Here is an 18,087-nt window from a genome sequence, read left to right as displayed (position 1 = left end):
TGGCTTTTAGCAACACATGGGGAAAAAAGGTTGGCAAAATGGAAGATGTTTATAAGGAAAGAAATGTTAGACTCTATTTTTCTCTCATAATAGCATAACAAGTGATTTAATTACATTGACTTCAATAAAGTTATTCCTAATTTATGTCTATTTGAGAGGAGTATCAGGCCTGTGATTTTCAATCTTTTATGAGGGTTTTGGATACAAAAAGGTATATACAGGAATACTTATTGTGAACTCTCTTTGGTATACAATAGTCTTAGAATTTGTTTGTCAAATGGAACACAAGACTGTAGGGAGAATAATTTAATTTTCCAGCTTCTGTTTTGAATTGAGTTGAAGTTAACATGGCTGTTTTCAATAAGTTTAGCCACAAAGTTTCTTTTGTAACATAACACTTTGTGCACTACTGTTGTTAACAACAGTCATCGCAGTTACAGCAAATGGAAGAACAGAACTCTATATTGCCCTGTGAACTAAGTTTCCCTCTGCCAATTAGTAGCTATTTCATATTTTAATTTCCAGTCAATGAAATCAGTAGAATAAAAGGTCAAGATAGATCAAATTCTGGTGATAAGATGAGCAAACAGGGACAACATTTACATTTAACTCTTTTCAGACATCCAAAGCAGGTAATGTTTTACCTGCTCATTTATTTTCTCCAGCCCAGCCTCTGGAATTATATTCACCCACCAACAGATGGAGATAGGAAACCAACAAATACTTTGACATCATCCTCCCAACCCCATAAATAGGGGGCTACACTGACTTAAACAGTCTGAGCCCTTCTCAAGCAGTTAAACAAGCCAGGGCGAGCCAACTCAACACAATCTAAGTCAAAAGCGAAAGGTGACTAGAAATTAATCACACTAAAAATCCATGAACTGAACTAAAAACATAACAATAGTTCTAAGAGTTCCAAACGCCTAACATTACAGTAAAACACAGTCGGGCATCTGGGATGGCATATCATATTACTTTAAAAAAAAAAATTTGCAGGTAAGACATTACGATGACATAATTGAAAATACTAGATCTTAAGTTCTTACTCCTCCTTAAGTGCCCCCTTCTTGTTAGTTTCCTCTACAAATGCTTCAGTTTCTTGCTCTTCTGACATCCCATGCAGGTATGGATTTAATGGTGGTGGCCTCCAAAATGATCCATTTTTGAACATACGAAAATCTTCTGTCCTCCACTTGGTTGGAGCGTCTCCCTAAAAAGAGGGATAATATTTCACTATGTTCCTGTATTTTATCATGTGCAACATTGTGAATTATCACTAACATTTTACTTGCCTGTAAAATTGAATAAAGCTTCCATCTGTAATATACATGGGCTGGAGTCTGGTTTTCAAACAAAAACCTAAGCCAGGGCGGGGAAAATAAAAAGTAAAGCATGTTATTATTGCAAGTATACATTTGAAACACAATTAAAAGGAAATACTATTTAAAGAAATGCAAGGCATCAATATGCAACTCCTTCCCCTCATCCCACTCTGGCCACAGAGCGACCCAAGAGCATCAGAAGTAGAGTGCTGCCCCTGCACAGTGAGAGCAGCTTTGGGGAACCAACACATGGAGATATACACAAGCGGCATGATGAAAAGCAAAACTCCATTAGAGTTCCCTGTGTCCCAGGACTGAGTAGGATTTTGGTAGCACAGCTACTGGACCTACACAAATTAAGTGGCTTGTCCCACTGCAAGGGGGAGGCATCAGCTTGAAGGGCTACTATAGCCCCTAAGACTGCATTAGAAGCTGTAGAGGTACTCTCTAGAACATAGTTCAGTTACTCAAGTTGTACATGAGGGACCAGAACTGGCCAAAAGTTTTCCAACTGAACAGTTTTCCACTTGAAAATGCTGATTCGACAAAATCTAAACATTTTGTGGGAACATTGTGACAGGCCAAAGTGCTTTGTTTAGAATTTTATAATATAATAGTATAAATTAATATGACAGTCAAAACAAAGTTGAAATGAAGCACTTCAAACTTATTAAATATATATGGAGACATACCTATCTCATAGAACTGGAAGGGACCTTGAAAGGTCATTGAGTCCAGTCCCCTGCCTTCACTAGCAGGACCAAGTACTGTCCCTAACAGATTTTTGCCCCAGATCCCTAAATGGCCCCCTCAAGGACTGAACTCACAACCCTGGGTTTAGTAGGCCAATGCTCAAACCACTGAGCTATCCCTCCCCAATGAAATTAAGGTAAGGTTGTTTTGATTTTTCTGAATTGAAGTTTTTAATAAATTTTGTTTTGAAGGAAAGTTTGAAGTTTCATTCAGATTCAGGACAAAGGGAAATTTCAAAAGGTCAGAGTTTCTTGTGAGACAGAAATTCTGAATTTCAACCACAGATCTTATCCAATTCCTGCTCAAAGTTAACAGAAAGACGCCTAACTTTTACTGAAGCCTGGCGTTCATGTAACATGTTGTGTAAAATATGCATTTTGTACTCTACTATTATCAATGACATTGAACTCTTTCGACTACTAGGAGTCACATGTCATTGAAAGATAATTTTACTGTAGATTATCAGTAAGATTTTGACTTCATCAATGGCTTTAACGGCATGAGTATTTAGAGCTCACCAAAACAGTTTACCATTGGAAAACACCCTTTTGACAAACCAGAATTTCACTAAATAGCACTGACAAAAAATTTTTTTTTTTAAATTAGAAAAAATGATGTTGAAAATCTCAAAACTGAATATTTTGTTATTTAACAAAAAACTTCAATTTTTCATTTTGAAACTATTTTGTTTAGAAATTTGCGGGGAGGGATTTCATTTCACAAAAAATGTTGATTTTTGGCTTTTCATCCTGATTCAGGATACATGAACAATTAGTAAAACTCACTAATTTCCAAAATTTAACTTATTTACATTCAAGATATCCACCCAGAAAGCATCCCCACTACAATATTTTAAAAAAGATAATTACTAGCAATAACTGAAACAGATTCAATGTTACTGCATATTAAACAAAAATAAGCACCTGAACATTGGATTGTTGATTTCTCGGTTCATGATCATGGCTTCAAACATAGGCCCTTCACGTACCACAAACTCTATCATTCGATGTATCAATGCGAGCAAATTCCTACAACAACAACACAGTTAAAGAAAAATGGATTCAGACCTAACGCTATACAAAACTACACTCCACCTAAGATACTATAACTGTGTGCAGGAGATTACTTTGCTGTACTGTTAAAAAAATAGTATAAAAATAAGGTAACGTGGAGCAACGTTAAAGCCGTGCATCAAGAACACAGGCATACTACAATGAAAAGATGCCTGATAAAAGGTGGAGTGTGCATTTTCTAAGTGAAGCGTTTACTCCTAAACGTCAACAACTTAGCTTGCAGTCATCTTCTGCCTTAGTCAAAACTAACCTAATGATCTTAGCTATAAAAAAGGGCAACTGAACACCAAAAAGTGATCTAAGTTAGTCAACAAATCGTGATCCCTGAACTAGTGCTGATACATTAAAATCTAAAATGTATCATTTAGTGCTGATACATTTAAAAAGTTAGTCAGTGTTCTGTAGACTGTGTCTACTGTTTGCTTGCACTCAAAATTAATACAAGTTATCATTTTAACCTATTTAATAGAAACTCCATCCAGCTTTCAAGCTAAAGACATACAAAAGAAAATAATATCTGAGCGTGCAAAATTGTGCATCAGCTTTCCTGACACAAACCAGGTGGAGATTTTATTAAAATTAGGCCACTAAGGAGCCAACATCCTTTTGGTCAACGTTTAAGATGTATGCCATTAAAACAACCCTGTAACATCGTTTATCAAAACATACCATTTGATGTTTCATCCATTTTGTAGCAACCCAAACTCAATGAGCCGAATTACAATTCCAAAATCTATAAAGAAAGCTAGACCCCATGTTGCTCCACACAACAGCCTTAGACATTCACAGTTAGACGAAACTGTCAGATTAAAATCTGAAAGTATTTTTTAATTTGAAAATTTAGGCCCACTTAAAGACTGGTAAAACAACTCCTGCAATATGGTAGAAACTGATTTTCAATCAAAAAATATTTACTATTTAACAGTGACCTTCTGTTGGCTAAACTACTATTAAAGTAGGATGCAAACTAGTTTACATTTTGAAACAGGACCCCAAGTTTTCAAATATAGGTCACAGCCTACACATATCATGAAAAGCTTCATGATGTAAGTATTTCAGATATGGTGCAAGCAAAACAAATGCAGCTTTACTTTTAGCTGGTTTGTGTTTTTACCCCATATTAGTTATTTAAAGCAAAACAAAAGGATATTGGCTCTTTGAACATTGTACGCACATTTCCCTTTCAGTGACCCCAAAATAGGTTATAACCCATAAAGTGTTACGTTTAAAATTTGGTAACTGTTCATAAAAGAAGATACAGAATTACTTCATTTGTGTCTCCATGTACCAAAGTGCTTAATATGATTACTAGGTAATGACTATTTTATTTTTTACCATCTTAATAGTTCAAAGCTCTCACAGATGTAAAGTTCTTAAGCGGACAATTTTTTTTCCACAAAACTAAAGAATGTAATGAAAAAATATTTAAGACTAAAGAAACAAAATCTGCCCCTATAGCTTTAGAAATTGGCAAATGGTCTGAATTATGTATTAATTATTAATAGGACTACATTTCCTTCATATATCACAGAAAAGACCAAAAGCAGTACTTCAATTAAGCCCTACCTAGACCTCAGGGGGGTTTTGCATACTAATACATTTGACAATCTTGGAAACATTCTGCAGAGAACAGACTCAAAATAATTCTGCAAGCCATTTTATTCAGTGCGGTGTTCTGAAAGTCCAAGTAGCAAGAATGTTTCACAATGTGCAAACTAACTGTATTTGAAAATAGTGCAAAATTACAATTAGACTTTCAAGCCTCCTGATGCTGATAATATCAGTTTTTAAGGCCAGAAGGGATCATCTAAACCAACTTCCTGCATAACACAGCCATGGAAGTCTACCTAGCAACTCCATCATCAAGTCCATTAACTTGTGATTGAACAAGAGAATATTTTTAGAAATATATCCAGTCCTAATTGCAAGACTGAATATGATAAAAGATTTAGCACATCACACTTCTGAAAAGGTCATATCACTTCTAATACCTACAGTGAGAATCCAATACTTTAAAACCAGTTTCTCTTGCAAAACAATGAAAATGCAAACAGAAAATCTTCAGTGTTTAAGCTAAAATATATGCAATATTAAATATTGTTCAAATGAACAGGAAGGAAACTGGCTTTACAATCTTAGGCCCCTGATCTTGCAGATATTTACATGTTATCTGTAATCATGTGAGTAGTCCCATTGAAGTCAATCACATAAATTAAATGTTTGCACAATAGGGACATTGTATAGTATTTTCCCACTACTGGCACCACTAATGTCACTTCAATCAAGTTTTACCAACAGGAAGCTAAAAAACGTTGACTTTAAAGTTATTTCCGAATACAGTTGAGTACTCATCACATATTAACTGCTCACCACATGAGCTTTCAAAATGCTGCAATACATAAAATGGGAGCATAGCTTTCTCTGAAAGCTAGTTGCACCACACACATTCCTATTTTAATACTTGCTTTACTATCCAATAAATCTTTCTAAATCTGATTTTACAGGCAAATCCCTGCTGGCCACTATAATTATCCCACATCACTATTCAAAAGTTGCATCACCCTGAAATTTAGCAAAATTACCACTGCATTTGTGTATACTGTAAAATATGTTTATACTTCCTGCCTTAAAATATTTTTACAAAAGCCTTTATAAAAAAAAAATAAGGGCTATTTTATGACAATAAAAACAGTGTAGTACAAAAGGATGATAGTTTAAAGTGCATTATTTAAAAATGTCAATTATCTTAAGTTGGCCAACAAAAAATGTCTTTCAGTTACAATAAAACCACATTTATTGGAGCCGATCGTACCAATGTCTGGTCAAAAACTGTATACTTTCCCAATCCATCCCATGATGTTTTCCTGGTCCCCCGCTGCCGCAGACAGTTCAGCTGGTGTTGCTCACCAAGGCCAATGTCAAAGAGAATTTGGTATTCTTTTGTGTTATTTACTTTTTAAAACAGTGTTGTGTTCCTATGTTTGGGAAAAGGTTTTAGCTTAACTGAGCAAGGGTATACCTACATCAATGCTTCTACCGTTACACTAATGTGAGGCCAAAATTAAATACATACTCCTTGCATTACAGAACACCCTTTTCCACCTGATTACATATCTAGTTGACTGCTGTGTGTAAAATTTAAAAAAAGGGTAACTTAAAGCTCAATTAATAGGGTCAACTGAACCAGAGTTCTGAGTTATATGTTCATAATTCAGAAAAGAAAGCATTATACAGAAATGTTATAGCCCTGAAGTATCCAGGTGTTAATGGCAAGACCTACAAAATCATCACTAATCTTAAATACTTCTCAGACAAATGTTCTCTGATGAAATTACACAAACTATACCCTAGTATTCAACTCTGGCTGCTGAGAATCATAATTCTGTTCTTCTCCACCAAAAACTGCTGAGGTAAATATTAAATGTGAAATATAGACTGTAAAACAAATGAATTTCCATTATAAGTAGTATGAAAGAACCATTGCTCAGTCAAGCCATTACCTTTTCCTCAACATCACAATTTTTCTTTAAAATTCCGAAGGGGATATTTTCTATATTTAGATCAGTAATAATAAAGAAAAACATGTACCTTTCTGTTGGGATAACCACTTTGACTATGGCTTGCGACAGAGTCTGTATATGAAGTCACATCAGATAATAAACATAGAATATGTGAGTATTGTTAACAAGTAACAAGCAAAAATATACATATGCATTGAAAATACTACACATCTATCACAAGATTTGCAGGCAATCACTGCTGGAAAGTTATAACTAAGCAATTACATAAAAAGCAGATGGTTGTGTTCAGTGAATCACAAAAGTTCACTAATTGCAAAGTATTAGAACATTCCTGTCGGAATGCACATCAATGCACTGAATAAGTACTACACTGAAAATAATTAAGGAGTTTTAATTTATGAAACAATTCTCAACTATTTGACCTGGCTCATACTGATTTTTGCTACTCTGTTCCCAAGCCTTTTAAAAAAATAACCCTATCATTTAAGTGTCATTCATTAAAGAATCAACAAATTCTTACAAATGTAAATCAAATTGGTTTGTGTTTAAAAAAAATACTTACCCTTCATTTTTACTGTCATAGCTAATGTTCTAAAAACCTCTGAAAGTATTCTGAACTATCCTCAAATACTGACTCAATTTATTAACTTACTAGCAGCCATCTAGACAGAAGAACTATTTTATGAGCTCATTCTAGTGTAAAAATTAAGCTATCTGAATTCAAATGTAGCATTTGCTTTAAAGGAAATAATTTAGATACTGCAAATTTGGCAGCTTACAAAAGGGGGGACGTAGGAGGAAAAAAACCCAGGGAGCTTGGAGGGGGAAAATGATGGCCAGATTTAAGAGAGTAATGAAAATAAGACAAGGCCCAATACCATGGCCTAATGTACTCAGACAATGCCTCAGGGATAAAAGTCCCTTGGGCTAAGGCAGGGAACAGCTCAGTTTGTGTAGCTAAGGGCCACCAGAAACAGACTGAACAATGCAATTCTATAAAGCCATTGAAAAAGACTACCATAGATTTAATATTTATAAATTAGATATGGCCCAGGGTACATTTTTAAGTTACCTTCTCAAAATCCTCCTTGTTTTTTGGTGGTGGTAACATTGGAGCATTAGGGTTCTTCAATCTCTCTCTAGGCTGAGCGTTAAAAGGCAGTCCTGATGGAGGTGGTGGGAGGGTGTGTTCCATCATGGAAGGTGGAATGTATATTGGGTGTGGTGGAATCGGTACAGCTTTGCCCCAACCTAGCTTCATTTCAAAGGACATAATCATCTTGCCTGCAAAAGTGAAAGGTTATAGTTGATAAAACTGAAAGCTACGTCAGAGCTGTGCCACTGTTTGCAATGTTTCATTATGGCTTTGGGGCCTGGGCCTGCCTATACTAAGGTTAATCTGTTTTCGCTTAAACTGTATGGTAAGATTATACCAAGACTGCAGATTACATCATTCCAAAATGAAAGCCCACTACATAAATTTTTTTTGGAGGGTTTCAAAGTATGCCTTCAGGAGAGTACAGTGCACATAACTTGAATTTTTAAAGGATCAACAAGATCCAGGGTAATCATAGGTTCTTTGCATATATACTGAAGCTTAACACTCCAAGCTCTGGTCTATACTAGGACATTTCACCATGTCTGACCACAGCTGCCAATCATTTTGGCTGATCCACAGCTGAATGCTGTTCCGCAATCCATATAAAATAGAATGAAACATGGTCAGCATACTACGTTTAAATCCTAAATGTTGTCAGAATGATAAAGCTTCAGCAAATATTAGCTTTCCAAATACTAGTTTTCTCCATATGGAAGTTCTGAAATGAGTATTAAACATTAAACAACAAGCTACTCCTTAAGGAAGGCCAAAGATAGCATGAATGTAGGATACAGGGAAGGTAAGAAGCTCTCATTACAAAACAGGAAGTATATAAAGCAAGGACAATAAAAATAGTTAAATATTTATCCAAACTGGGGAATAAATAAGTAACTACCATGTTAAAAAAAATCTGACGTTTTATTCACAAACAGTTTAATGAGTGCAAATCAAAATTGTACACTCAAATTTTAAATGCACTTTTGGAGCATGATCTCTTCATTATCCAAGGTTTCAGAGTAGCAGCCGTGTTAGTCTGTATCCTCAAAAATAACAGGAGTACTTGTGGCACCTTAGAGACTAACAAATTTATTAGAGTATAAGCTTTCGTGGGCTACAACCCACTTCTTCGGATGCATATGCATTGATATGCATTGATATGCATCCGAAGAAGTGGGTTGTAGCCCACGAAAGCTTATGCTCTAATAAATTTGTTAGTCTCTAAGGTGCCACAAGTACTCCTGTTATTTTTCATTATCCAAAACACTCTGCCAGAATGCCCTCTGGGAACTTTCAACTTCAAAGCAACCACTAGCAGTCATAGTGGCAAAATTGAACTAATCACAACTAGCCATTCTACAGCTGGTCATATCTTCCTTAATCCAAGTGAAAATGTATTCATCATACTATACTCACTGGCAACAACAAAAATGGAAATGTGGGCTGGAGAGAAAGACTTTCCCCTCATCCCCTTACATAAAAGCAGTACTTTAATAAGTACTTTTTCTTTCAAGGTTTATGTTGTATCTTCACTTGGAAGATTCTTCTCTTTATCCCTTGCCAGTATTACAGCACAAGGTTTGTGCATCAAGTCTAAAACTTTATGATCACTGTGTTAAATTCAATTGATTCGAATACTCAAATCAAATTGATGAGCTATAAAATAGTCTATACAGCATTATTTTAGGCCTAGTCTACACTAAAAAAGATTTGCCAATACAGTGGTACCATACTAGTAACCTAGGCCATGTCTGCACTACCTTATGTCATCAAAACTTAGGTTGCTGAGGGTGTGAAAAAAACACACCCAAGCAACCTAAGTTTCACCAGCACAAGTGCTCGTGTGCACAGCCGACGCTCTCCTGCCAACATAGATACTGCCTCTCGTTTAGGTGGTTTTATGATGTCCATGGGAGAGCTCTCTCCCATCGGCACAGAGTGGCTACATGAGCGATCTTACAGCAGCGCACATGCATCAGTACAGTTGTGCCGCTGTACATTCACTAGAGTAGACATGGCCCTAGTGTAGACACGCTAATATCAGCAAGAGTGTGCTTTCACTGTATAGTTATACCATTTCCCCAAATGAAATAAGCTACACCGTCAAAACACTTTTTTGCAAGTGTACCTGCATCTACAATAAGATTCTGGCAATATAAAAATTTTGTAAAAATACCACACCCCTAATCAATATTACTATACCAGCACAAGTTTTAAGTATATACCTGGCCTCAATTCACACAGCTTTAACTATTTACCAAAAATAACCAATTCACTGGTAACCATTTCAACTCTTATAATATAGTAGTATCTCTCCCACCCTCTGCAAAAATAATAATTTATAATATAGTAGTATCCCTCATACCCTCTGGAAAAAACTATTTCCACTCTCAGAGGAAAGGAAGCCATTATAAGACTTTTTAAATGGTGTTTCAAACTGCACTAGCAAATAAAAATGAAATAAAAATATGGTAAGTTTCCACCTTTTCCATGACACACAATAGTTTCCATTATTTCATTTTGAAAGAACTTAATTCTAAGATACATGTCTCCCAAACTTATACTTCAAGCCTCCCCAAAAGGTAATTATGACTAGACATAATTTAAAGTCCCGTTTACCATTTAAGTTCTTTAATGCTCGTTCAGCATCTCTCCTGTTCATAAAGGCAACAAAACCACAGTTCCTCTCTCTTGCTCTTTCCTCATCGGTTCTTGGCCACATAATTTTAACACTAGCTAATGGTCCAAAGCGCCCAAATTCTTGACATAACATCTCTTCATTCATCTATAGAGAAAGAAACCAGAATTAGCATCCAGTTACAGTTTTTCCAAGGCACCTATATCACCTTGGTATCTAAGTGTTGTGATATTATTTCTCTCAATTCTCTGAAAAAACAGGAGATTATGTAGATGCTTGGGAGTTTTCAGGGTGGTGCTGCTTATGGGTGCCATTCTAGAGGGAAGTCTCTCTTGAAAAGGAACGTCACATATTCTGACCCAACCACAGTCAGGCTTCAGCTCAGCCTGATCTTTTCCAGCAAGGAGTTCTACAGCAGAAATGCTTCCACGGAGAATGCCCTACCCTCAGTATTCGAATGTCTAAACCTGGATCTCTACAGTGCCATAACATTTTTCACTAATATATAATGCTTTTTTTAAGTGTATAGTCTGTAATCATAATTAGCCACCATAAAACAAAATTTCACTGAGATAAAAATCTACAGCAAACTCCTGAAAGAGTTCAACTGGATCCAATGTAACTGCTGCTCTTAGTTACATGGCTACATCCAACATTACCTGAGGATTAATGTTTCCAAGGTACAAATTCGTTGTGCTTGGATCTCCAACATCATGTGAACCTGGTGCGTAATCATCCAGTACTAAAATGAAGAGAAGATTATTATAACCCAAACATTAATTTAAGTGACACAATACGGTACTAAATGAAAAAAGAATCTATATTACCACCAGAAGATCTGTTTCTTCTTGAAGGAGCATCCACTATATAAAAAGAGATTATGTATATTTAGTCTATACATTTTATAAAACAAATAAACATAATAAAATAATGATTACTTACTGGAACGGCGCTGGCCATCTGAATCTGACTGAGGTGGCTCAAAACGACTTAATCTACCTTTTGTTTTATGCCTTTCATCACGCTCCTCTTGAATTCTACAAAAATGTTAAATACAGGTAGCAATTATCTACAATTCAAGTTATTGCTAATAAACAATTTTTCAAATAATATCTTCCAAAATATGATTCTTCAGTCATTTTAGCAGTCATTTTAAAATGAAGTTAGTGGCAGTAAAAAATAGCAAATTGCCAGTCAAAGTTTTCCACTTAGCCACAGAAATGGGACAACTCAAATAGTCGTCAATGTAATCTTCCCCATTTCACCCCCCAGTGTGCCTTTACCCCAACCTGGATGGGCCACCTGTAGGTGCGAGAAGTTGTTCAATTTACAAGATCAAGGTCTGGGGCACCGGTCTGAAAAAAATCAGGAGACTTGGGTTCTGTGCCCTGCTCTGCCACTGACCTACCATGTGTCTCTGGGCAAGTCACTTCACCTCTCTGTACCTGTTTTCCTCTCCGACCTTTTCTCGGTCTTGTCTAAATTTAGATTGTAAGATCTTTGGTGTAGGACCTGTTCTCATGTTTGTACAGTACACAGCACAATGAGGCTCCAATCTCAGTTGGGGCCTCTGGGCACTAATGTCACACAAATTAATATTCAATCATTGGAAGTATTGCTGAATGTAGAGATTTTTCTTAATGTAGATATCTGTGTTTTCGGAACTAGAATAAGACCACCAATTAATTTCATATACACAAACTAGCCATGAGACAGTAATAAAGTTTGGTCACTATCAACAAGTGTCAAGTATCAGAGGGTTAGCCATGTTAGTCTGGATCTGTAAAAAGCAACAGAGAGTCCTGTGGCACCTTTAAGACTAACAGATGTATTGGAGCATAAGCTTTCGTGGGTGAATGCCCACTTCGTCAGATGCATCCGACAAAGTGGGCATTCACCCACGAAAGCTTATGCTCCAATACATCTGTTAGTCTTAAAGGTGCCACAGGACTCTCTGTTGCTATCAACAAGTGCTATCTGTGGATTTATAACCCAATGTCTCTATATCAATTATCAATTCCCATAAGACTCCCAGGTGTCCTTTTCACCTATTCTACCTTACCAAAACATGTAATATCATGGCATACAGGTATTTTATCATCTGTGATATAGAGCAGTGGTGGGCAACCTGCGGCCCGTGAGGGTAATCCACTGGTGGGTGGCAAGACAGTTTGTCTACATTGGCCGGGAACGGCGAACCACGGCCACTGGACTCCCAGTGGCCGCGGTTCGCCGTTCCCGGCCAATGTAGACAAACTGTCTTGTGGCCCACCAGTGGATTACCCTCACGGGCCGCGTGCAGCCCGCGGATCGCAGGTTGCCCACCACTGATATAAAGAGTCTACCTTGTTTTCAGAATCTCAGCACACAAGCACACACACACAGAAGCTAACACCTCCCAATCCCACTCTCCACAATACTATGCTCCACAAGTCATCTAATAAAACCAGAGATCACAGGCAACACTCAGAAGCATATAAATTGCCTCTGGTCCATGGGACATGAAGTCCTTGGCATAGCCAATGAGATATGTACAAAGCTCAGCCACAGAATTTTCTTGTTTTGGTTTGTTTAGACTAAACTGTATTCAATCTTTACTGAAAAAACTGAAATCTTTCATTACCACGATCACTCCACCGTTCCTTTGGCCATAGTGTAAGAGACACTGACACAATCAAATACTTTGTTATTCATTATTCCGATACACAGGAAGGGGAACAAATCTACTACTGAAATACATGTTGTTTCTTTGGATCCTTACAGAGTGAAAAGAGAAGCCTCTTCCTTTATACTATCTGATCATTTTGCTTCAGTTTCCATACATAATATAACCAGTGACAGTATGATAAAAAGTAGTACTCACTCTTGAAGGTACTCAGTGGCTCACTTTCAAGTAATAGAAAGAGCAAAAAAGCTTAAGTTCCTTCTTTTGAATGGAAGCTGCACTGAGAGCAATCTAGAGGATGCCCTGATCCCAGTTTTTCTAGCTGGATACTGGATACTGAAGTATAATGGTGGTTGGTTGATCCAATCCAAACCCTAATCTCTACTTACCCTTTAAACTGCAAGAGCAGCTAACTGATCCAAAAGTAGTCATCCTGGGTCATCCGCAAAAGCACCCTTAATTAATATTACTCATTGCTAGTCCCTGGAAATACTTCAGGCATATTGTGGAATTTAGGCTCTCCACATAGAGTTTTGTATTTTTACTATCTTTTGCAACATTTAGGTCTTATTTTAAGCTGAATTACATTTCTAACCTTTCTAGTTACAAGGATATCCTTCCAACTAGGAAGGCAGTAGTGCAAGTTTCAAAGGCCATAATCAGACAAATTGAAACAGCTCTGACCGATTCAACACTAAAGAGAAAGGGTTAAGTGTCAACACTGTTAACAGTTTTATTGATCATTTTAGCAGAGACTTCGAACTAATGTTGAGTCTTACAATAGGATTTTTTTTTGCAAACACTTACCATTGCTGCTATGACCAGTTCAGTCCCAGAGGTGGTGGTAGCAGCAAGAACACCAGCATAAATTACATGGCCAAAAAACCCAAAACCAAAAAAACCACAACTCTGTTATCCCAGATTTAATGCTATCCAACAAAAGCTTGTGCCCTTCCAGAACATCAAGTTTGGTAAAACTCAAACTTGTGAAAAACAGGGTTAGGGTACACACCCACACAACCTTAACTCTGCCCCCTGGAGCTAGAAATAGCCATCTGCATGAACCCCAGCTGCATTCACTCTGTAGGTATAGCCATATTGAATGGTGAAGGAATTAGCTGGCACTGCGTGGAAGAGTAGTGATTGTGATATGAAGTTATCAATGGGGGGAAGGGGGCATGACATTTTGAGGGTATATGTGATCCCTCTCCCCAAATCCTGTGTGTGAGATCAAAGGAAAGAGGTGTATATGTACCTTCAGAAATCCAGTATGTCTCATTTCAGCACTGAGTTGTGTCACTAATGATGCACAGTAGTCCCCTTGGGGATTGTCAGCAATTAGGCGAGAGATGAGTATAGTTTGTGGGATGAATGAAGGGTAAGTGAAAGTAGAGTGTTTGATGGATTTGTGTGCACAAGGAGTAAAAGGGGTTGAAGAAGTTGTAAAATCTAGTAGATGTGGTGTTCTTTCTGTGGAGTTGGCTAAGTACAAGAGCATAGGAAACTCCTGTTCTGTACAGAGCAAAGGCAGACCATGTGTGCGCGTGTTATGGACTTACTGGAAAATGGCTCAAAGATGACAGAGTTAAGATTGCATGGGCCAGTACCTTAACTCTGTATTTCCTGGTTTTCACTAGTTTGACTTTTGCTGAACTCGACGCTATGGAAGGGCACGAGCTAGACACAGATATCCTGACCTCTGGGTTAACTAAGGTTTTTTCCCATTTAATTGCCCAGTGTTTTTAACAGCATGAGAAATATTGTTGGTAGAAGTTAGCAGTCATTTAGGCAGCTATAATTACCACACAGGTGTGCAGTTAATGACCGATTAATTACCCATGGACCAGTAATGATAATATACCTAACTCTTAGATACGCTATCCCTAGATCGCAAGGAGGTAAACATTATTCACTTTGTAGTGATGGGGAAACTGAGGCACAGAAAGGTGAAGTGAGTTGGCCAAAGTCACCCAAGTAGGCCAGTGACAAAACAAATAGAGCGCCCACGTTTTCTGAGTCACAGCGCACTGTTCTCCCTATTGCCATGTGATTCTTAAGTGTTGTGTCCCTCTTACTCCAGCATACTTTCTTGCAGCAGAATGGGAATAATGGTCATGCTATGAAATGTTTGGAGTGTGTGGTTGCTAACAGAGCCAATGAGAGAAATCTCAGATGCGGTCTGTTTCCCAAGAACTTTGTAATTTTATTAAATGGTAGCTACAGTAACTTTAAGCATGTGAGAAAAGATTGGTGTCTCCCCCACCCCTACTATTCCCTGAAACATACAGTTAGAGCCCTGCAAATCTGCAGATTCCTGCTTTGTATCTGTGGATATTCGCATACATCCCAGTCTACCTGCAACTTACCCCCATATTCTTTTCCCAGTGTCCCCCACCTGAACTCCCACCCAACCCCATTTATCCCTCCCCCCATGATCCAGCCCCAAACCTCTCTTACCCCATTCTTCCCACTTCTCCACCCCCCAAAATGCTCCCCTCCCCATCAGCAAGCATTCACGTCTTTTTAAATGGGGGGGGGAAATGCATTCCCCCAAAATAAAAAAAAATCCAACAAACATTTTAACATTTTAGACGTTTTGTGCCTTACAACATTTTCCAGACATCTGCCCATGTTGGGACTCAAACTGACACTGGCAAGTTAGTAAAGTTCAAAGGCTTACTGCTTATCCCCTTGAGTTATCTATCTGCTGTGAAAGTTTTAAGGTAACAAACCCTGTTGGCTTCTCTGTCTGCACATACTCAGTGTAGTCCATTTGGCACATGGGCCTTAAGAGTGCTTGACAGCATGCTTAAAAAGGAACCAAACTCTTTGGCTACTAACATTGAAATCTGACTTCCCCCAAAGGGCTAGTGGATGCCATGCACTTTGTTGGCATAACACTCAAGTGTTTGAGACCCTGACGTGATGATCTCAGCCCTGGTTTGAGCTCTGTAAGAGGGAAAATTCAAACATTTGTGCCATTTTTTCTAATTTATTATGGCATTCCATGCACAGTCAAACTTACTGTTTTAGTTCTTCTTTGAAGAGTTCTAAATTGCTCTTTTTCTTTTCTTTCTCCCCCTTCTTCAAAGGCTAAAATAAAGGATACATCAGCCAATATTTCAGAAGAACATACAATGAATGGTTTGTCAAGGAAATGTTTGTGTGACCTGTATTTTAGATCATTTCCAATCCATATTATCTTTGGTTTACCGGTTTCCTAATGACTGAATCACAGAAAAAAATCCACCTTTAAAAACATTAAGGCTGAGCCCTCTGAACACAAAGTCAGGAAACACAAAAGTTAAAGTTGAATGTAAACCTTAACTCGGTCTTCGTGCTTATACATTACAATGAAACCTTTAATTGTGTTCTCATGCTCAAACATTATCTTTACAACTTAAGATACATATTTAACATCTTGTAATTCTCTGTCAGTCTTAACACTTATTTTATCACAAAAGTTAACTACATCCTTAGTGACTAAGGGCAAGTCTTCTCTACAGCGCTACATTGGCAGTAACATTTTTACAGCAACATGACAGTGAAGGGCTCAGTGGGAGGAGTAAGATGCACTCAAGAAGTGCAACTAAGTAGCTCTTTTTTGTAACTGTAAATCTTTGCACACTGAAATATCTTCTATGTTGTCCATTAGTATCCAACTCTATCATCTAAATCCACAGCATATTGTTTTATGTTTGGGGTGGGTTCGCATTAATATCACTTGTTACTTTCCCACACTAGCACACAATGCTATAGATGCTTCACACACATCTAAAGATTGTAGAAAGAATTCTATTTAGGAAACATGATTAAGTAAAGACTATCATAATGGATTGACACAGGAACAGCATTAAGTCTGCAGGTTAAACCTTAACTTGCACATTTTCTGACTTGAGTGTTCAGTTGCACAGTCAATGTGCCCCTAACAGTTTTTGTATTTTTTTCCAGTTTTTTTTTAAAAACAAAACAAAATCAAACTAACAATATACAGTACATGCAAACTGACAGAAAAGAGAGAAAAATGAAAGAGAAAGTAAGCGCTTCATCTTAGAAGACTTGCAAGTTGTGCAGACTATTGGTCATAACTCAAAGAACTGAAGGGATTTTGCTTACGCTTCAAAAAAAATTCACCTTGAGACAGAGACCAAGCATGGAAAATGTAGATCAGTCCAAAAGGTAAAAGTTTCTTAAAGTTACACGCATCTGAAAACAGATGGTTAAAATGAAAACTGTTTTGAAACCTTCAGAATAGCTGGTGCTACCAACTATATATACACTTCAATGGCGATAGGGAACATTCTTTTAATATTCACCAAATACTAATTCATGATGAAGTTATCTTGATTAAAAAGAATACTAGAGCATGTACAATATTTCTTTTGCACAAAATCAAGACAGAGAGCCATGGATACCAGTCTGCATACAGGGCTAGTAGACCTTTGCATTCTAATCTCTGCAATGACTTACTATACGGTTTGGGCAAATCGCTTAATGTCCAAATCTTGGTTCCTCTGATATGAAAAATGGGGATAAAACTATTCTACTTAGTTAATGTGTATAAGTGCTTTGAAGAGGGATTAAACAGGAAGAAAATATTTTGAGAAGAATAACTTACAGGCTTTTTGGTTTCTATCATTAGAAGGGATGGAGGCTTCTCATTAGAGGATGGCTGATTTGGCTGATTTTTTTGATCTGCAAATCGTGTTGAAGGTTTGTAGATTTTACCTCGTTTTTCATCTGTTTCATGTTCATCTGGATTTTAAAAAGGAACTCAGTTAACAGTTACTACATAAAAAAAACCTGATTTCGCTCATTATTATTTATTTCTGAAATTCTGTCTCCAACACAGAATCTAAAAAATTAGTTATTTATAAATCAAAATGAAATGCTGTAATAGTATCACACTCTGCAATTGTAATACTCAGGAAAGGCATGTGTAAAGTGTAGTTGGTTAAAAAAAAAAAAGAACACTTTCCTTTCAATATAAAAAAGTGATAATTTCACTAACATGCT

The 18,087-nt window shown here is 37.1% G+C and overlaps 1 protein-coding gene across 1 annotated transcript in view; it reads right to left on the bottom strand.

The window, feature by feature from the left end:
- U2SURP (U2 snRNP associated SURP domain containing) overlaps positions 1-18,087 on the bottom strand; it is a 64,859-nt gene that overhangs the window by 21,217 nt on the left and 25,555 nt on the right. The window contains exons 5-15 of the mRNA XM_065410416.1: positions 17,690-17,826; positions 16,097-16,164; positions 11,349-11,443; positions 11,234-11,269; positions 11,066-11,148; positions 10,388-10,553; positions 7,745-7,956; positions 6,740-6,783; positions 3,002-3,106; positions 1,292-1,362; positions 1,050-1,209 (exon numbers count right to left, since the gene is read on the bottom strand). Of these exons, the coding sequence (XP_065266488.1) occupies positions 1,050-1,209; positions 1,292-1,362; positions 3,002-3,106; positions 6,740-6,783; positions 7,745-7,956; positions 10,388-10,553; positions 11,066-11,148; positions 11,234-11,269; positions 11,349-11,443; positions 16,097-16,164; positions 17,690-17,826 (1,177 nt within the window). The remainder of the gene's footprint in view (positions 1-1,049; positions 1,210-1,291; positions 1,363-3,001; positions 3,107-6,739; positions 6,784-7,744; positions 7,957-10,387; positions 10,554-11,065; positions 11,149-11,233; positions 11,270-11,348; positions 11,444-16,096; positions 16,165-17,689; positions 17,827-18,087) is intronic.

The sequence above is a fragment of the Emys orbicularis genome, chromosome 9 (assembly GCF_028017835.1).
Source record: "Emys orbicularis isolate rEmyOrb1 chromosome 9, rEmyOrb1.hap1, whole genome shotgun sequence".
Classification (NCBI taxonomy): domain Eukaryota; kingdom Metazoa; phylum Chordata; order Testudines; family Emydidae; genus Emys; species Emys orbicularis.
The sequence above is the reverse complement of the archived record's forward strand: the minus strand, read 5'-3'. Positions and strand labels throughout refer to the sequence as shown.